Genomic DNA, 22405 nt, shown 5'->3' on the forward strand with positions numbered 1-22405 from the left:
TTGGAGAAAGTCGCACTTTTGTGTTTTAGGAAGGATATGTAAACGACAGATAACACCAAAAATATGAAGAAATTATTTCAAAACCGTGTTAAGTCAACAATCATTATGTTGCTCATTTTCAAGAATGCTGGTTTACAAAAAAGCAGACCATTGTCTCATTTCGTGAACAAAGGTACACATACCATTGTTTCCTTTCGTTTCCTTTATAATCGGTTACCCAACTGAAGCTATAATACCAGCTTTATTGCGATATCGCACATGAAAACAGACACTTGTGCACAACCAGAGAAGATCCGATTTAATCAGTTGAGCTGTTTCAATGAGTGTTATCTTGGTTTAATAGCTTTTAATGGGGTTAAGTCCTGCAAAGGTCGAGATGAATTCTACTGTAGACATGACTGCATCATGCATGCGTGTGTGTTGTTTATGAGAGAAAACATTGAAACACTTGCTAAAATGTACTACGTAAATACTAGTTAGGCCTACATGACTTTTGTTTCACTTCTTACAACTTCAGCTTTATTTTTATGAAGCTGATTTCATCTGGAAAGGTATATATATTCAACAAAACAGGAATGTGTTCAAGTATAGGCCTATGTAGCTCTTAATATCAGTGGCGTAGCCAGGATTTTTGAACCGAGGGGGCACAACTTGTAAATGTAGGCCTACCGACGGAAATATTTTTTGCCAACGGAAGTTGTGATTTGTTGACCCAAAATTTTTTTGCATGGTTTGTAAAAGTGAGAGCAAAAAAAAAAAAAAGGATTCGGCCCAGGCCTATAGGCGATATACCAACATAAACATGATAAAAACACAACATTTTTATCAAATTCATTCGCAATTTTTCTATAATTCTCCCCTTTTTTCGGTCAATTTTTTTTTCACCAACACCTTCCGTCTACCGACGGCCTTACATGAACCGACGGCCATGACGAGCGGGGGGCACCGGCCCCCCCTGCCCCCCCCCGCCCCCTGGCTACGCCACTGCTTAATATGAAAATAATTGCATTTTTATCGTTCAATTTTTAACTCTTTTATAATTTACTTAATTTACTCATTTTTTACCGGTAATTTGCCGTAATTTACCGGTAATTTACCGCCATTTTTAGCCTAGGCCTACATAGCAAAATTCACCTTCATTTCGGGCTAATTGTCTGAAGCTGAATTGTCTTTCTTTCTTTCTTTCTTTCTTTCTTTCTTTCTTTCTTTCTTTCTTTCTTTCTTTCTTTCTTTCTTTCTTTCTTTCTTTCTTTCTTTTTCTTTCTTTCTTTCTTTCTTTCTTTCTTTCTTTCTTTCTTTCTTTCTTTCTTTCTTTCTTTCTTTTCTTTTCTTTTCTTTCTTTGCTTTTTCAAGTTTTTCTTTCTTCTTTTTCCTTTCTTTCTGTCTTTATTTTTCTTTTCTTATCGCTTTCTTTCTTTCTTTCTTTCTTTCTTTCTTTCTTTCTTTCTTTCTTTCTTTCTTTCTTTCTTTCTTTTTCTTTCTTTCTTTCTTTCTTTCTTTCTTTCTTTCTTTCTTTCTTTCTTTCTTTCTTTCTTTCTGTTTCGCTTCACTTTTATCTGCCCTTTTCGTGAATTTTTTTGGTGCAAAAATAAGTAAGAGTCAATCATCCAATCAAAACAAGCGTTACAAATCCGTAGTTGATAAGTGACAGCCAGATCGAGGCTAATTTACATATGAGCCGCCATTTTTTAGGAGATCAGGAAGACTGATGTCTCCGAAAATATCGAAAATTTTACCCATTTTGTTAAAATGTAAACCATACAAAATGACTGAACACGGTACCTAATACCATTAGCGATCTGGATGGAGGGTTTTGCCCCGTCGATGGGCTGCCTATCTCTGCGATATCTTCGCTGAAAAGCAGGTATATTCTTGAGTATTAGTCCCGGGTTTTAGTGTACCGATTTTCGTGTGTACAATCCATTATCCTGTGCATGCGTAAAACACCCATGCATGCCGTGTAGCGCATTGGCCTGCATAGCACGGTGATCAATGCGTTGAAGCATTGCATGAGCCAACTTTCCTTGTCCCGTATTGTCCGTGTGTTGCAATACACATTAGCGTTTTCGTGATTGATGGTGGTATCGTAAATTCATTAATTGAGCGCATGCATGCATGAAAAAAGAGAAGAAAAAACTTTTTGTAACAACTCATTGAACTAACATGAATGAACATACATGTTCATGATGTAAACATGTAAATACTTATTTACATTGACATTGTTTATGCCATTTGACGATTTGTTTTGTTGTGCATACATGAATAACATGATGTGTGACTGATGACTGCATGTGCATGTGAGTGACCGGGTGAGTGTGAGCACAAACATGACAAATGAATTAAACATGTATTTACTAAATTAAAGTAAAGAAAAATCAGTTTGAGGTAGTAATGACTAATGTACAAATTCAATCAATGATGTACATGATGTATGTCATTGTTGTCATTGTTGATTGAGAAATCTATATGATCTACCAGTGCCACATGTCTACTACACGATAGACTATAAATCATGCTAATCCTGTCTGTCGTCATGAACATGATATGCGAATAACAAAGATGGGTATTTATGCACAAATCAATTGTAGTCCCGGCCCCCCGGGGGCCGGGGATAGCGGGGACCTACCCGGTGATGTTATTTTGGAAACTGTTACAAACATGTTACAGTCCCAGCTTAGTCCCCGCAGGGCGGGGCACTATTTCTGTGTACAAAGTACATCCCGGGGTACATTCCCGGCCAAGTCCCCGCCCCTAGCCCCGGGCACCATGTTCGAAGTCCCCGCGAGTGTTTCCCCCGCATACGACCCAGCACAGTTGTGAGTACTTTTCTATTACGTCCCGGTACACTCCCCGGGTAGATCCTGGCCTGTTTGAGAGGCATTACATCCCGTACACTCCCCCACTCGTCCCGCACTGCGGGACACATTGAGCTGTTACATCCCGGCCAAGTCCGGCTCGGACCCGCTATTGCCAGGCCCCTGGGGGGCCGGGACTACAATTGATTTGTGCATTACTCACTATGCTAGGGCTAGCTATGCCTACCGTATTGGGTACTGTACTTTGTAAACTCTCTAAGTGACTTAAACTGTTTAGGACATTAGCTTTTAGTTTTAGGATTCAACATGTTCAAACTTGCTCGAGAACTCTAGCCAAGAATTTGCTCACCGATAGCTTCACATTCTAGGCTAGAGACCTTTGCATTCAAAATCTAGTCGGATTCGCTGAAGCATGACACCGTGTAAAGCAATTGAAGGTCAGAAGTAAACACAGCCGATCACGACAGGCGATTGCATCAAAAATGTTGCTAAAATTACACTTCAGCAAAATTTTAGACTGTCCAAAATACGCAAATCTTGCTCAAAAGATACAGTTGACTCATCGAAATAACTTTCATTCAAATTTCAACATGAACAGAATAAATAACCTCCGGTGTAAAAAATTGAACCGCTAAACGAACGAAAAATCATAGTTAAGTACTCTAGCATCGAATGCGTAACTATCGTGTGCAAATTCGAAGCTAGAGTTCTCGAGCAAGTGAACATAAAATGTCATCCCTTTCATTTTTTTTCAAGCATTCATGGTAAAATATTTAGAAAACAATCTACATGAACACATGAGTTTTTTTTCCTGAAAACAGGCTGAAAAGTACATTTACATCACTATTCCATCATTGGCACTACAGAATTTTGTCATGATTGGCAGTACTAGGCTATACATCGAACAACTGAATACATGCACAACGTGTATGAAGCTAAAAGGCTATGATAAAAGTTACCTGTTATCTAAGTTATCCTGTTATCTAAGTGTCCGCAAAAAACTTTGATGCTGAAAACTAACAATATTCACTCAGGGACAGGCCGAAAACCTTACCTCGATCGTAAAATCCAGCCCATGCATGTCAATTGTCATAAATAATTCATTATTCCATTGTGTAAATGTCAGTGATTGTGTCCATGTATTGTTATTGCACCTGTGACAGCAGAAGTCATGCAGAATTTATACTCGATCGCTGGATCACCACGTGAATTCGCCTCTTAAAAAAAAGAAAACCTCTATGACCAGGTTGTTAAGCATCGAGCACGCTGATTGGCTTAGCAATTTATCAAAGTAGTTTTGTAAACCAATCAGGTTAGACGTACTTTACTGGCGGGTCACATTCATTCATACCTTAAAAGGCCGTCGCGTTCATTGATTGGCTTACGATTGCGATGAATGGTTTTTGCAACCAATCACAAAACGGGTTATAAATAAATAAGGCGCCCGTCGGAAATTTGGTACACGTCCATGATGACGTCATGCCCAGTGCCACGAGGTAGCCGGAGGCTTCGCTTTTCTTTTCAAATGTGGTATACCACAGTCGAGTCTAATTCAGTAGTTTTTTGATGATTTCTTCAGAAATGCACCGATTTGGAATGCCTAAATATATAAAAATATGAGCTTTCATTTGATACCCAAAATCTGCATTTTGATGGGGGTAAAGTGGAGGCTGAGGTTATCAATCACAATTTATATCCTTGACTGTTTTTCCCTTCTGATGCAGGACTACTGAATACTGAGGTAACTCGGGATGCATCGTCACAGTACTGGAAGTGGAGAACCTCCCGCAGGAAGGCCAATTCACAGAATGGCCTCCCCGCCACCTCCCAACCAAACTGTAACCCCGTCTGGAATGACATCGCCAGAACCTCATCAGAGTCCACCAAGCTTTTCCCAACAGCAACCAACTCACCCACTGCAACAGTTCTTGATGGGTACTGCACAACTTCAGGGTCTTAACATCAACCTGCGAGGAGGAAACCAACCTGTTCTACACACCAGGATCAGTCCTACTGCGGTTGCACCTGGAGTGGTGCCAATTCAGACAGGTAAGGTAGTTCCAATAATTGGAATTGGAACTCACGGCTCCGACCGTGAGTTCCAAGGAGCTTCATCACCATATTCACATGTACATAATCGTGGAGTGGACTTTTCGCTGCTCTCAAAAATCACTCAAAAATCATCTTTTTAAATATTTCTTTGGACAAAAGCTGATGCGTAGAATAAGTTGAGCAATCACAGATGACATACATCAGCGACTCGGGTTTCTAAAGTGAGTATTTTACTTGATATAGGGGAGATTGGGGTTAGTTGAAACATTTTTCACAAAATCGTGTTTTTAACGCAAACCGATTACTTTCAAGAAACACTAACCATATCAGTATAAACATATACATACATGCTACAAATACAGCCTTAAACTTTAGTGGACCTGCTTATGATTATTCATATTTATAATCCAATTTGAAAATTTGAAAAAAAGTGTTTCAACTAACCCCACCCCTGGGGTAAGTTGAAACATAGGGTGGGGTTAGTTGAAACACGGCTTGTAAAAATTTCAAAATAATTATTATTGTGTTGTTAGGGTTATACTTCCCTTGAAGGCACCCTTTAACATAGAATCAGTGTGAAAAAATGAATAAATATATATGTGGGAGTGCGGGTCAATACTTTGGACACAAGGTGACGAGTGTCACCATGGACCAAAATATGAGAAGCCTAAAATATTATAAAATGTATTTTCTGTGTGCACTTTTTGCTTGTATTATTGCTTTTTAACCATATTAAAGCAATATTGAAGAAATGGTAAACATGTTACAAATTTTTAAAAAGTCAAATTTTTAACCATATTTTTCTATGCTATTTTCATGTTTCAACTAACCCCACCTCAAAAGTTTCAACTAACCCTGATGCCTATTTTTACATTTCAAAGTTCATTACACAAAAGAAGAAATACAATAAAACTTTTATTTAACATTATTCTGGGACTTACTACTAGTGCTAATGATACTCAAAAAATAATCCCCTGAATCTTCAAACAACATGGAGATAACGCATCTTTTCTGAGGGGTATAAAAATTAGTCAGTAAATCAAAAAAGAGATATTCCTTTCCCAAGCCAACACTGGTGGGGCATCAGTGCTGTTGCTAATTTGGTGGATGACCCTTACTAATTACTAGGTGCCAGTATTTTACCAAATTAATTTTTTGTGTCGGAAAAAAATACAATGTTTCAACTTACCCCGCGTTCCAACTAACCCCAATCTCCCCTACTAATGCAAACTTGCCAAAATAAAAGCCTGGAGGCACCCTACAGGAGTATCTACAACTACAACAAGTCCTCAAACGTTCGAAATTTGTAGTACAACTAAACAGGTAAGGAGGTATTGATTTGTGTGTAGTACAACTAAACAGGTAAGGAGGTATTGAATGCAAGGCATTAGTCAGAGAGGTGTCCAGGTGTCATTTGGACGACCTGTTTTCAATTTGGACACCTTAAAATGGAGTGAATAGGAAGTGGATACCCTGATTTTGTAGAAGATGGTATTTTTGACCATTTTGGACACCCTAAAGATCTCACACCACCAAATCAGAGTCCCATAGAGATATGTGCTAAATTTGCCTTAAGAAAACGTCATTTTTTCTTCACAGGAGCGACTCAGTTTTAAGCGACAGCTATGATGGTTGAAATCAGCCCTTACCTGATCCCTCTGGCTAGGAAAAAATAAAGGTTGACCGTCATCATTTTTTACGACTGGCCCTCGAAGTCTACGATGTCTGGGAATTGCCTATTTTACAGGCAAAACCATGCCAGTGTTTCTGTAAAGAAAAGGCTGCTTAAAATCATTAAAAGTTATTTGATCTCTCCCATCTGTGGTACACTTGCAGGAATTAATATTACTAATCATGACCAATCCAAATTTGGCTAAAATTATGCAAATTTCTGCTCAATTTAATGCTTAAATTGAGAATGCATCCATGGGTTTTTCTAAGAAGGGAAATTAAGGGCGCGCAACCATATAATTCTATTTGGTGGTGTGAAATCTGAAGACACCCCTCTGCCTAATAATACCTTCCTTGAATGTGCTGAATTTTGCTTCCTGAAAACAGCTGGCAAATAATTCTAGCATTATTTTGATACAAATTGGTTTACATTTCATCCGGCACCAGTTCAGCACATACAACAGTAGTTAATCTACATTAGCGCTATTTCACGTTAAGGGCTGGGGTATGAACGTTTGGACAGTATTTATTTTGGGACATTAGAATACATCAGACGTCGAATTGCATTCTGAATACGAAGAATGTCATTCTGATATCAAATAATTTTGATTTTTGAAATTCGCAATTTAATACACATTTTATGGCAAATCATTAAAATTGATATTTTTGATATTTAACAGGACTTGAAGTAAACTTTATAAATCTGATGATTTATACTTAAAGTGTATGTAGGTGGGATGAAAAGCCGACGATCAATTGAAAATTTTGACCTTTCATATTTCACTTTGAGAATATATCATTAGATTTATATAGTTTACTTCGAGGACTGTTATATATCAAAATTTTGAAAAATGTCAAATTTTTTTAATTTGTCATAAAATTTGAATTATATTGTGATTTTCAAAAAATGAAAATTATTTGATATCAGAAAGACATGCTTCGTATTCAGAATGCAATTCGATAGGTCTGAAGTGCTCTCATGTCCCATAAAAAATACTGTCGAAACGCAATAAACGCTCATTTTAGATCCCTTAAGTGTGCACTTTTCAAAATGGTGCTTCAGCATTTCTGGTTATTGGAACATTATATAATGTGGGTGATTTCATTAGATGGGTGTTATGTAGGAGAAGCTACAGGAGCATTTTCATTAAATTCTGACAACTTTTTATATCATTTACATGCATTTTTAAAACATTTCTGGAGTCCCACTTCATATTTTGAATATCTTGTGAATGATTTCTTAGGAATATAAATACCGTATTGTTTGTAATTTAAACGCTCCCCCTCTAATAAACGCCCCCCTCCAATTTTTCTGTGAAAATTGACAAATATGCAAACATTTCCATCAGGGTTCCCGTTAAGGTTTTAAAAATGTGCGTCCGTAATGACGCAAGTTTGCTGACGAGGTTGCAAAAACTTGCGTCCAGACAGATTTTTGTGCGTCCATCTGAAATTCACGATTATGACGATACACACGTACCCCGGGTCTACACCTCATCAAATGTTGATTGTTAAAAAAAATAAAAGTGCATTTTCGCCGTGATATTCCATCTCCATTCGCTATGATAATTTTTCTCATTTCTGTGTCAGTTTTGGTCCCAAACGTGGTCAAAAACAGGTGCAAAAACATGAGCGGGGTCTGTCAACATCGAGCAATTTTCTTTCGTACTTTCACTTCCGCATTCTTTTTAAATTAACGTGGTGTTGATGCTACAAAAACTAAAACACGCGCTGCCACAAATAATACGAAAAAGGGTTATCATTTCGATTTTTTCATTAAAATTGCTTTTATTCATCGTAACAATAATACTTATAAAGGAAACCTAGATTATTTATGAGAAAATAAACTTAAAATATTAAAAATTTAATATTGTCAGGTTGTGATAAATAATTAAATAAACGTTAGCGGCACGTGCTTACTTGTAAACAAATCAATCGGGACTTCCCCAGCCATCAAACAAACAGCGATCGTCCGGAAAGCATGCAAAAAGTGCACGATTTCCTGACGTTGCATTTACAAATATTGCAGAATTTACTTCAATTCTCAGCAGGTGGGTCAAAATTTTGGGGCTTTTATTATCTTAAAAATATAAAAGAATAAAATTTCTTATTTTTATCATCAATTAATGATAAAATTTCGAAGTTTTGTCTGCGTCCACATTCATGTGACATGGACGCATTATACTTGATTAGCCATGTGAACTTGCGTCCAAATGTGTAAAATACGCGTCTGGACGCAATGACGCACACTAACGGGAAGCCTGATTTCCATGCCATATCGTGTAGCCTGTATAAGCTTAAAACTTGAATCAGTCATGTCAGTCACGATCACTAAATTGCATGGACAAAACCTATTATGACTCAACTCCCATCCATTTCATTGCCTAATTATGGTAGAATTTCAGTAATTCCATGCACTTAAAGGTGTAATTTTGTTTTATTTCCCATGAAAGTATTATTTTCTGTGGGCGCCGTCATCATGTATAGTCGTAAATCCCTTCTTTTAACAGGAGCACCATCGGGAAATTGAACCTAATTTTTAAGCATTTTTCACTGACAATTCACTTCCAATAAACGCCCCCCTTTTGGAAAAATGCAACGCCCCCGGGGCGTTTATTGCAAACAATACGGTAAGCCTCCTTTGTAGCTATTGCTTTGGTAACAAAGTATGACGCATACACAATACAATGCAAGTTATTTGGCACAAATTGGTCCAGTATTGCGAAAATTATGACCATTTTTGTAATTATGTAGATTCTGCGTTAAGGGGGTACTACACCCCTGGCCAATTTTGTGCCTATTTTTGCATTTTTCTCAAAAATTATTGCACTTTGGCGACAAGTAAGATATGCATATTATAGGGCAAGGACTACAACTACTGTACTGAAAATTCAGCAACTCAAAGCAAGTAGTTATTGATTTATTGATCAAATATTGGTTTTCCTCATTTTTGACTGTAACTCCACAACTGTTGTCTGTGCTGAAATAAAATTTCCAGTGCAGTAGTTGTAGTCCTTGCCCTTATAATATACATATTTTACTTGTCCCCATTGCGGTATAATTTTTGAGAAAAATGCAAAAATAGGCAAAAAATTGGGCAGGGGTGTAGTACCCCCTTAAGGTCGTGCGCCATGAATTGGGGGCCAAATGCGTTACATACTCGAAAATTGAACAATTTGCATGTTTTTGTACTTAGACTGATCTAATTCATAAACTGTTCATCAAAACCCTATAAAATTATATATCACTGTAAAGCTTAGGGTACCAGGAATACACATGTACAAACAATTGGTCAATATACAGGGTGCCACAAATGTCATATAGGGTGGAAAAGTTAAATTTTGGTTCAAAAAGTATACAATTTTGTTCCTCTCTTATTTACTAGCAAAAATTCCTGTTCTGCTGAAACCTTTTTAGATGTGCTAATAACATTGTAGGCTTCCAAAAAAAGCAAACTTGTAATGATGAGTTATGTTGCCCAACTAAGATACAGGGTGTTCAAAAGTCGTACATAATTTTTATGATTTTTATTACATAATCAATCAAAACTTTTTTTCCTTCATGGCCTACACAAAAACCAATGGCATATTTGAATTCCTCATCAAATTTCCATCCAAAAAATGTAAACATTTACAGCAGTAGGGTAACTCCTTCAAGAAATATGACCTTTGGAACATTTCGGAGCATAAATGAATACTTAACACAGTAACGATAGGAAAAGCCTAGAACCCATGACACAGAATGCAGCACACTTGCAACAAATTAACTTAGCTTGGAGTAAAACTGGTCACATTTCAAACTAGACATAAATACCAAAACAATGGTACATAATCCATCTCAATACCTTACTGGGTTATGAAGTTACAGTAAAAAATATATTTGTGAGGCGCTAAAAATCAACATTCCCTATACTTTAACACATGCCTCAACCGTAGGATCCTCAACCGTAGGATCCTCCACCCCTGACTTCACATCATTTGAACTGCAATATCTCAAGAAGTAAATAAAGTGTGATGTTCTTTCTTTCCACAATTTGAGCTAGATAAATAAGCAACAAAATGAGACCAAAACTAGTTCAGTACCCCTCTCCATTCTTGAGATCTAGGACAAAGCGTCCTGAATAAAATGAAAAAATGTAACGCCTCCACCTTTTCTAATACCCCAATTCATGACGCACGACCTTAAACAAAAAAAGCGATGTCCTCTCCAAAACAAGTAAGTACTATCAAAATTGAAACTAAATTGGTTGTTCCTGCCAAAACTTGCATCTGTATAATCTTCAGGGTGTTCTGCAATCATAAAACAGGACAATTAGTTCTGAGGATATTTGTATAAAATATCACAACCTGCGAGTTTTGGTGTCTTGATTTCGCGTTAAAAGTGTCCTCTCCAGAACAGGGGTAAATCGGCAATTGACACAAAACCAAGGGTAAATGTTTCACTTTATTTTAACAAAATTAACCTTCTCCTTCCCTCTAACAAGACAAGGCATTAGTTTTTAATCACAATACTCAAAGTAGCCAATATCTGATGATATCATGTTGTTAAACAGAATGTCCTCTCCAGAACAACCAAAAACTGTGGTCCATAACAGCTCACAAAAAAGCATGTACTTTTATTTCAAGTGAATGTTTCATCTAGATATTGACAACACATCTAAAGTGAACATTTGTAGTCAGAAACTTCTATTTTCAAGATATGTTTTGATGGTGAAAGTGTGGATTTCATGCCTCGCCAAATAGCTGTGACCTGTGTCTGGATTTACAGGAGCCTTCATTAAAAGTAAAATACAAGAGATGGTATGCTTTTTTAGCAGTATTTGTGTGTAATAACATCTGATGAAAACTTTTAGACTGATGAAGAGAAGTGTGCTGCTTGAATATCAGTGAAAAGAAGTGCAAAACTGATCGTTAAACAAAATGTCCTCTCCAGACACCCATACGTTGGAAAGCTCAGAAAACACAAGTTCTACTGAAAAATATGGGCATTTGACAATATTTAATTAAAACACATCAGAACTAATATTTATGACAAGAAAAATGATACACAAGAGGATATACTGTTATAATAAAGTAAGAGTTTCATGTTTTTTCAACAATCGTTTAACTTGCTTCTGGATTTACAGAAGCCCGCACTTTAATTTTTAAACCAAAAATGTCATACGTAGAATGATTAAAAAATGTGTATTATCATCTGATGAACAATGTAAACAAATGCAAATAATTTTGACCCATACATTATTTGAACTACATATCACTGAAATGGTTAATGTTATTTTGTAAAACAAAATGTCCTCTCCAGACACCATGCATTTTCCCATTGAAGATTTAGTGATGAATTTATACAATGTTATTGATGATCCCACGCTCTGATATTTTGGAATTGAATTTTGTACATCATGAAGTTCTAAAAATCATAGAATTTTTATGAATTTAACTTTAAGGGGGTACTACACCCCTGCCCAATTTTGTGCCTATTTTTGCATTTTTCTCAAAAATTATAGCACATTGGGAACAAGTAAGATATCTATATTATAGGGGCAAGGACTACAACTATTGCACTGCAAATTTAATTTCAGCACAGATAACAGTTGTGGGCTTACAGTCAAAAATGAGGGGAAACCAATATTTGATCAATAAATCAATAACTAGGCCTACTAAAAATAAAATTCGGTTTCCGTAACCCGCCTGTCCCTCTTTTTGGTGCATAAAAAAAAAAATTTATGCCACTTTTGGAAAAATAAAATTTTTCAAGAGTCGTCCGTGTCGAAATTCTGACATGAAGTTGTTGGAAATCACATATATTTTATTTTTTCCCCGACTTTCTGCCATTCAATGATTAAAGAAATACAGTTGAATTGATAGATAATATTTATCGCGATATAGGCCAATGCACAACTTTTTTTATTTTATGAAAACAGCGTGCAGCAGGCCTACAACTATTGAAAACCACTGAACTATTTTGTCTGTGAAAAAATTACACCACCAAACATCCGCACAAAACCAACCAAATAGTAGCATAAAACCCATAAAAATTTAATAAAAACGGTAATAGTAAAACTAATTCCCATAAAGCTCAGATTAAAAAGAGCAAGTCCCGGGAGCAAGTAATAAAAAAGTTAAAATGCTAAAAATGATAGCTAATGATGTAGGCCGAAAAATTGTGTAATCTTCCTTGTCCTAGACACTCAACGATAAACCCCTATCAAGTATGAATAAAAGACTGTTCATTGTCCAAATATTTCAATTTATAAACGTTGAGGAAGTTGTGCATTTTGTTAGCACAGAAATAACAAAAATTAAAATAATTAACCTGGCAGATTTCAGGATTAACCAACATTTATTTTCTCATGCCGCTCGCCCATGCCTGCATATTATCCTGTTAAGAAACTCAACCCTAGGCCTACATTTTTCAACATATAATTCCATAGTGATAAATAGTGAACGTTGCATTGGAGATGAGGATGCTTGGATGATACAGATATTAAGCACATGTTAATTGGGGGTATGGGGATGTCCCAGTTTGTTTTACAAGGGCAATTATTATTTGGCCAAAACTTGGTGGGTGTATCTTGACCAGAGACAAAACAAGTTTGTATTGGCTAATGGGTCAAGGTTATCCAGGGGTCATCTGAGGTCAAATTAGTAAAAACTATCATATGGGCATGAAATGATAGGTGTAGATTCACCAAAGGTCAAATTAGTAAAAACTGACATATGGGCATGGAACTTGGTTAGTACAGTCAACATTTAGAGCCAAATTTTTTGAAGGTCATTTGGGGTCACCAGAGGTCATTTGAGGTCAAGTTAGTTAAAACTGTCATATGGGCATGAAACTTGGTTAGTACAGTCAACATTTAGACCCAAATTTTTTGAAGGTCATTTTGGGGTCACCAGAGGTCATCTGAGGTCAAATAAGTAAAAACTGTCATATGGGCATGAAACTTAGTTAATACAGTCAACATTTAGAGCCAAATTTTTTAAGGTCATTTCGGGGTCATCAGAGGTCATCTGAGGTCAAATAAGTTAAAACTGTCATATGGACATGAAACTTGGTTAGTACAGTCAACATTTAGAGCCAACTTTTTTGAAGGTCATCTGGGGTCAACAGAGGTCATCTGAGGTCAAATTAGTTAAAGCTGTCATATGTTCTTTAAACTTGGTTAGTACAGTCAACATTTAGAGCCAAATTTTTTGAAGGTCATTTTGGGGTCACCAGAGGTCATCTGAGGTCAAATTAGTAAAAACTGTCATATGGGCATGAAACTTAGTTAATACAGTCAACATTTAGAGCCAAATTTTTTGAAGGTCATTTTGGGGTCACCAGAGGTCATCTGAGGTCAAATTAGTTAAAACTGTCATATGGACTTGAAACTTGGTTAGTACAGTCAACATTTAGAGCCAAATTTTTGAAGGTCATTTTGGGGTCACCAGAGGTCAAATTAGTAAAACTGTCATATGGGCATAAAACTTGGTGGATACAGTCACCATTTAGAGCCATATTTTGGTAAGGTCATTTGGGGGTCATCAGGGGTCACCTGAGGTCAAATTAGTAAAATGTTGTATTGGCATAAAACCTCTGTCGAGATTTGATCCTCAAGTCAGGTAAACTTAAAAAATTGGTTTGATTTACACTTGGATTTCACATTCAAGTCATCAACTGGTTACAAGTTAATATTGGACTATTTTTGGATCCCAAAAGTTTGGTTATGGACCCCTAATTTTTTGGATTTAAGATAAGAGGGTCCATTTGGACTCCTTACTTTTTCTACCCCTGATTATGGTCATTTCAAAATATTATTTTCACAAGAACAGTGAATGACAGAGGGTAGCTAAATGATATTGGACAGTACGGCACACTTGTGAAGTATGAGAAGAGCTTTTGCAATTGAGACCCTGAGTCATACTGTTTTTCTGTTGGCTAGCCTTCAAGTGTTAAATTCGGTCGAAATTTCAGTATGTGCAAATAAAAAATTTTTATAAAATAAAATTTTTTTCCTTCCTTCCGTCCCAATTTTTTCAGAGCATGTTACCGGAAACATCATTTTATTTTTGTTTGGCCCTACTTGCGTTGAGTTGCTGAATTTTCAGTACAGTAGTTGTAGTCCTTGCCCCTATACTATACATATCTTACCTGTCACCAATGTGCTATAATTTTTGAGAAAAATGCAAAAATAGGCACAAAATTGGCCAGGGGGTGTAGTACCCCCTTAATTTTGACCCTCTGTGGGACTGTAAGTGTACACTTAACGTGAAAATGGAATTTATTTGCCCCTGGCAAGTGGTAATGTCCAGAGAGTGAGACAACTTGGATATTGGAAGTTGCCAGATAACATAATATTGTTTGATTTTGTAGCCCAGCAAGCAGGGTTCCCGCTACAATGAGTTTTGTGGTCTTTTAGCATGTCAAATCATACTGGACTCCATATTTTTCAAATTTTGAAAATTATGGGGTCCACCTGGACCCCATCATTTGAGACTAAGATGTGAGAATTTGTGTCTAAAGACCCCCAAAAATTGTTTGGGACCCCATAGTTTTCAAATGTTGCCAACTGGACCCCATAATATTTGGACCTATCAGGAACCCTGCCAGCAAGCATGAGAATATACTGAGTTTCAAGAAATCAAACAAAGTATGGCACTGTAAAAATTTATGACATCAACAAAGCAGACTCAAATAAAATTTACAAGTCTAACATGTATTGTTGTTGCTTTTGTATTCACAGGTTCCACATCTCCAATTGGATATCAGCAACAGCTTAGCCCACAAGCCATGGCTAGGCAGTTGCACCCATCCACCCAGGCGTTTCTTCAGATGTCATGTCTTCAAGGACAAGCCATCCCAACGTCAGGTGTAAGCCATCTACAGAGACCTGTCTTGAATGTCCCGCTGAGCCCGGGCCGCAGTTATGTGGACCCTGCCACCGGTATACCAATACAACAAGTCAACATCAGTGCCTCGAGCAGTGTCCAACAACAACATCCTACCAGTAATAATCCATTTGTATTTCAAGATGTCCACAAAACCTTCCCTGATTCAGGGGAGGCCCCAATCTCACAAGAATCCCTCATAATTCAGAATTTATTAATGCCCACTCATCACCAACCCATGGGAACCATTCACCATCTTGGCCAAGGCTCCCCGGGCAGGTCCAGCATGCCTCCGCTGTCCAGCCCCGTAGCTGGTTCACCACGCCGGAGTAGCAGTCACAGTCCGACAAGGGGAACGCCAGGCCACAAAAGTCCCACGGGTGGAGGATACAGACGCCCCCACAGCCCAGCACGGACAAGCCCTCTACCTTCCAGTCCATCGCTAGTTATGCGTAAAACAATGATGCCCCAAACAGAAGAGCGCCCACCTGCCAATGCAGAGGTGGCTGAACTTCGAAGGCAGGTCCTTCAGGAACGCCTGACGGATATAAAGAAACTTAAAGACATATATAATGAGAAATTAACTGAATTATTCTTTCTACAAAATGGTGGCAATATGATGGACTTCCTTGCATGGAAGAAACGTCCCAATCAGCAGCTTTTTGTATATTTATCAAGTCAACGGATGGATGATGAAGAAGAAAAAACTATTAATGATGAGGTTTGTATCCAAGTATAACGTGTCAAAAAGATCTTACAATGTGAAAACGTATTGATATCAAATGGTTAAGTGAATTCCGAATTACAGGCAGGAGTCGTCAATCTCAAATTAAGTGGTTGATGTCTCGTATGTAACGTCGGAAAGCAATCCTGGGTATTTACTCATTCTCAAGGTTGGCGCATGTGCAAGCTTTGAATTACAGATACCCTACACAAAAATTTTGATATTCATTCTCTGGCTTTTCAGGTGAGCGATAGAGATAATGATAATCCGTAAAGCGCTCTTGAACTTGAGTACACTATTGATCACAATGGCCTCATCCCAATGGTATAGTTCAATAACCTGGATTAAACAATCACATCCAGGCAGCTCGCATAATCATTCTCATGAGAGGAATCTGAAACTTTACTGCAAATGCAGTTTTCAAGTACCATAGTCAAAGACTACATTTGGAAGTCAGGCTTTTGGATATTTATGATCAAGTTCAAAGAGGTTTACAATGGTTTAGAATCAATTCTGGTAATGATTGATTTTCAGATTCAATTTTGATTCTCCAAACACTGAACCTTCTACACACAACATATTGATGACTAGCTAATTATCAGCTTGAAACCTTGCAAAATTTTAAAACAAAATTAATAACTGTTTAACTTTGATAATTCAAAATGCACAATTTCTAACTCTTGACAACGGAACAGCTTTACGTGAGATTTTATATATCATTTTGATTTTCAGGTGAAAGTAATTACAAATAGCGGTAGTAACATTCCAGTAGGCACTCCAGTTGCCATATCCACTCAGCTTCCTCCAGCTGTCTCGGCTCTGTCCTCACAACTCAACCAAAAGGCCAGGGAGCAGAAAGCTAGGGAGATGAGACGAAGTCTGCCAGGCACCATCCAGGCAGCGGCGGCGGCTGCAGCAGGCAGTGCAGCAGCCGGTGGCGAAGGCGAGACGTCGCGCAAGCGGAGCTTTGCCCAGGCAGGGCTAGATAGCGGGAGCGGTCAAGATAAGAAAGTGCAGTTGATGCACTCCAGCAGCCACGAGCCTAATGTGACGGTCACGCCTAGTATGATGACGGCTATACCAAGTAAGAACCAAATCCATACTTATTACTAGCATGAATGTATTCATTAATTTCATTTCGTATCTTCACCACCATATTTTGTGTTGTATTGTTTCAACTTTGGATGAAAAAAAAAATTTAACGGCTTTGGTCGACTGCCAGCATATCAAAATTGGCAGATACGGTCTTTTTTCCTATGCAGAGAACACACCTTATTCAGATAAAAAGTACCTACAACAGTATTTTTACTCTTGGCATGTCAGTGCACATTTAAGTCTCAACCGCTCGCTCAAATCACTGGTGTACAGTACACATTTGATATGAGAGAGTGGAACAGGGTGTCTCAATGGGTTGACGTCACTGACTTGCCAAGTGTTAAAATACTGTAGTTCAATGTTTTGCTTTGTTGAACAAGCTCACATAGTCACAAAAACGATGTTGTTCCTCAACTCAAATTTTGCCTTGCCCAAAGTACTGGATTGTTGAAAACATTACCCCTGTCCTAGTGCAAACAGTAATCAGATCTATGTTGGCCGTGAAGATGAAATGAATTGAAAACTGCTGCTGAAGCATACAAGGGATGGCTTCAAAATGAAACCGTCGGTTGACTGCCGGCACCCTATCAGTACTGGCAGTTGGGCCTGGTTTTCTATGTTCAGAACTACAGTAGGCGGTTAAACTGGGAGCTCTGCCAGGGGGCCTTGACCGACGGTTGGGGTTTAAAGCCATCCCTGGCTTAGTATGCAATGTATCAGTTTAATACAGGCTTGTTTCTGATTTGGGCATGAATATCATCCAAGCTTTCATTATTGGGCTATTTCAGTTGAAATCCCAAGTCACCCATTCAGGTAATCCCATTTGAAATTCACACTCCCTGTGTGGAAAATCAAGGTCATGTCTTCCACAGTGGTGTGTATATATTTCAACTGGAATAGTCTCATTGCACCACATGTATTTGGCCCCTGTGTGTTGAAAGTGTTGCATTCAGTTCATTCATTACAACACATTGAATTCATTCACATTCATCTAGGCTTGCCTGGCGCAAGTGACATACTCAATAAACAGCAGCAACAACAGTCTCAACAGCAAGCAGCTCCTCCATCACAACAACATCAGCACAAGGTGCATGCCGAGCCTAGCACACCCACAAGACCGCCTAGTCACCAATCATTATCAGTTGCTCGTACCACACAGCAAGCTAAATCACCACCAGGTAACTGGCATATTACGTTACTTTTGTCATTTGTAGTTGTCAGTGTGCAAATCAAAATCAATTTCCAGGGATGTGAGAGTTCCTCGTTTCTGTGAATTTGATCTATTCCTAGCGCCACAGTTTTGTTTTTCTAAAATTTGGATCCGCGTTTTTGACTTGTAATCTGCTTTGCCCTTTTTGTACAAATGAGCCTGAAGTGCCGTTGGCTGCATAAACAGCGCGTATGAGACTATTTTTGTTTTTGTTATTTGAGGATTACTTTTATGCTTTATGTATCTGTAAGGATGTAAAATGGCAACTGGAGATCGCAATTTTGTTGAACGTGTGACAAAGTTGGATACGGAATCACACAAAGCAGATCTGAAAGACTGAGTAGAAATAGAATCATGGCTAATCGTGATCCACTAGCCTTGGTGAATTTCCATGTTTTTGGTGCAAAGCCACACACACCCTGATTTTACAAGTGCAGCTAGCAAATCAATGCATAAAATGAGTGATAGGCAAGCACACCAACCAAAGCTGGGACATCTAAAATTGCTTACATATTAATCATACTGCTAACACCGTCCAGCGCACATTATTTTACACAATGTCCTATGAACATCATGCTTGACATTACATGCACATATGTGAGGACTACTTGGCAGTCCATTCTGGGCGGTATCACAAAACCACCATTTGTCATCAATGGGTGCTAAATACTAAAAGTACTCTAATCCAAGAAACGTTCTGTGCACGGATGTATTAGGTGATTCCAGTTGAAGTTTTGAAATTCCAACAAATCGAACAATTTAAATCAATTGTACCTCCAGATGCAGCCTTTTTCATCAATAAAATAATAAGATTTCTAGCTTGATTGAACTCAAGGTGCAATTGGGGTTGCGATGGCAACCACTTAATTTAGAAGCAGAGAGACTTTTTAATGAATTCCGAATTACAGGCAGGAGTTGTCAATCTCAAATCAAGTAGTTGATGCCTCGTATGTAACGTCGGAAAGCAATCCTGGGTATTTACTCATTCTCAAGGTTGGCTCATGTGCAAGCTTTGAATTACACATACCCTACACAAAAATGTTGATCTTGATCTAGTTAAGAGGGTACTACACCCTGCCCAATTTTGTGCCTATTTTTGCATTTTTCTCAAAAATTATAGCGCATTGGGGACAAGTAAGAGATGTATATTATAGGACAAGGACTACAACTACTGCACTGGAAATTTTATTTCAGCACAGACAACAGTTGTGGAGTAACAGTCAAAAATGAGGGAAAACCAATATTTGATCAATAAATCAATAACTACTTGCTTTGAAATTTAAAACAGTGAAAATATGACACAACATCCAATGGGGGGAGTAACACAAAACATATAAACAAAGTTAAAAACCCGACGTTTCGAAAAGACAAAACTTTTCTTTCTCAAGGGGTAAAATAAGAGACCAGCTCTCAGTATACTTGCTTTGAGTTGCTGAATTTTCAGTACAGTAGTTGTAGTCCTTGCCACTATAATATATCTTACTTGTCACCAATGTGCTATAATTTTTGCAGAAAATACAAAAATAGGCACAAAATTGGGTGAAGTACCCCCTTAATAGTCATGTATGAAGTCCACAATAGTCAGTGTACTCCAGAATCTCAATTCAAGTATCTTGTTGGTAATTCTATCTTTCAGATTTGATTGTCAATCTATATAGTTGGTAAACTTATACATGACAGAATTTGGTTATGACTCTGTTTGTAGCCATTTCCCAAACTAGTTGTCACACAATGAAAGCTGAATATGGTCATTTTCTTCACCTCATAAGGCTTGTACCTCCAGATGTAACCCTTTTCATCAATAAAAAAAAAAAGTAGAAAAGTATGGAAAATTTTGGAATTTCAAACAAAAAAATTTTTTGTGCAAAATCAACTAGATTTTCTATCAACATTTCCTGCTTGATAGAACACAAGGTGCAATTTGAGTTGAAATGGCAGGGGTGTGTGTGTGCATTTTAGATGGAATAGCCTATTTATTTATTTTGCTGCCAACAAATAATCATTCCATCCACACTGTACATCTGAATATGCAGGCTTTGGTGTTTGAGGAGAGCTAGAGCGATTGCTCCCCATCACTCCCCTCAAATAAAGCTGAGGAGAGCTTTTTATTGCTCGCCTACCTTTGGTGTAACAATAATAACCACATATATACAGTACAGTAAAAATGCTCTACTAGTTCTCTCCTGTAGCACTCAAGGAGAGCAATTAAAAGCTCCCCTATAAATTTCAAACGGCAAAGCCAGAATATGTACATCTTCCTCCATTCATAGAGTGTCTGGATTTGAATGCTCACATCCTGAATCCAACACAGTCTGCTTCCACAGTTGCCCATTTATATCAGGTACCGGTATCAGTTTTCAACAGAACTGGTGTTGGCTCTTATTTCAGGTTCGGAAAGGAAAGACCATAGTGCTTCAGTTTATTATCAACAAAGTTTTAATTTTAATTTAATTCTTCAACCTTCTCCCATCAGCCACCCATTCTTTGCATCAGCTGAAATTCCCGTCGCCATCTTCAGCCGGTAGCAGCCCAACCAGTAGCAGTACTCAAGGCACGCCTGCACCACACAAAACAACGCCAACGCTGAGTAGTGGAACCACTCCCATAGCCCCAGCTGGTGCAGCAGCCTCACCATCGCCTAATAGAACAGCATTGAAGCAGACACCTCTGTCACCTACTGCACAGCAAAGGTTAGCCACGCGGCAGCAGTCCTTGTCAGCCGTGTACGACTACACCATTGGTTCGCAGGAGATGATAGTGGAAAAAGCAAAACAAGTAAGGACTCAATAAATGTTTTGATTAAGCGGTAATACTAGCCATGTGTATAACAATAAACAGTAGATACACCAGATAGTTACGGTTTGTTTCAACTCCCAATTATTGCCACAAATGTTATTTTTTTGGTGTTGTATTTTGTTGGATTTCTGTTATTCTGGACATAGATTATGAATCAAATAATCCTTATTGCCATTTTAATTGGCATTGATGAAATGAAATAGGTTGTTGTCCCCAGGATAGGTTGTTCGCAATGGAGCATCCCGGACGGCGGACAACCACTTATTTTGAATGCCAAGATACTATTAATGAATTCCGAATTACAGGCAGGAGTTGTCAATCTCAAATGAAGTAGTTGATGACTCGTATGTAACGTCGGAAAGCAATCCTGGGTATTTACTCATTCTCAAGGTTGGCTCATGTGCAAACTTTGAATTACACATACCCTACACAAAAATATTGACTAATATCCTTAATTTCAATTCAAGTATCTTGTTGGTAGTTCTATCTTTCTGATAAAGTAACATCATGATTCATGTTATGATTGTCAATCTGTATTTAAGGGAAAGATTTTCTGTTAGTAAACTTAAACATGACAGAATTTTGTTATGAGTCTGTTCGTAGCCATGTCCCAAACTAGGTGTCATACAATGAAAGCTGAATCTGATTGTAATTTTCTTCACCTCATAAGACTTAAATCCTGCTCTTCAGCAATGAGTATAAAGGTCGGTAATCGGTATTATGGTTAATAGTAAAGGGTACAGTAGAATTGCTAACACAAGATCTGTATTCATGTTCTTTTTCCAACAGGAGGCCCAAGTGATGCAGAGAATAGCAGAGTTAAGAAAGGAAGGTGTTTGGGCAGCCAAGAGATTACCAAAGGTACAGGAGCCTCCCAGACAGAAAACTCATTGGGACTACTTACTGGAGGAAATGCAATGGCTGGCCACGGACTTTGCTCAGGAGAGGAGATGGAAGAGGGCAAGTGCTCGAAAGGTGAGTTGAAGTACTTTGATGTGATCATATCTTCAAAATGTTTAAAGGAAAATTGCATTTCCGGTAATGTAGCATCACAATAGGCAGTCGGGCAGGAGAAAAATATTTTATTTTTGTGAAAAGTGGATAAAATTTATATGGTTGGCACTGTTTCAGTCGAGTTACCGGAAACAAAAATATTATTTACCTAGGCCTG

At 37.9% G+C, this 22405-nt stretch overlaps 1 protein-coding gene across 1 annotated transcript in view; it reads left to right on the forward strand.

The window, feature by feature from the left end:
- Positions 1-1675: 1675 nt before the first annotated feature.
- The window catches only part of LOC140164661 (E1A-binding protein p400-like), a 98627-nt gene continuing 77897 nt past the window's right edge, over positions 1676-22405 (forward strand). The window contains 7 exon segments of the mRNA XM_072188004.1: positions 1676-1864; positions 4541-4865; positions 15265-16130; positions 16866-17217; positions 18224-18406; positions 20912-21213; positions 22024-22209. Coding sequence (XP_072044105.1) covers positions 4568-4865; positions 15265-16130; positions 16866-17217; positions 18224-18406; positions 20912-21213; positions 22024-22209 — 2187 coding nt within the window. The 5' untranslated portion in view covers positions 1676-1864; positions 4541-4567.

Source organism: Amphiura filiformis, chromosome 11, assembly GCF_039555335.1.
Source record: "Amphiura filiformis chromosome 11, Afil_fr2py, whole genome shotgun sequence".
Classification (NCBI taxonomy): domain Eukaryota; kingdom Metazoa; phylum Echinodermata; class Ophiuroidea; order Amphilepidida; family Amphiuridae; genus Amphiura; species Amphiura filiformis.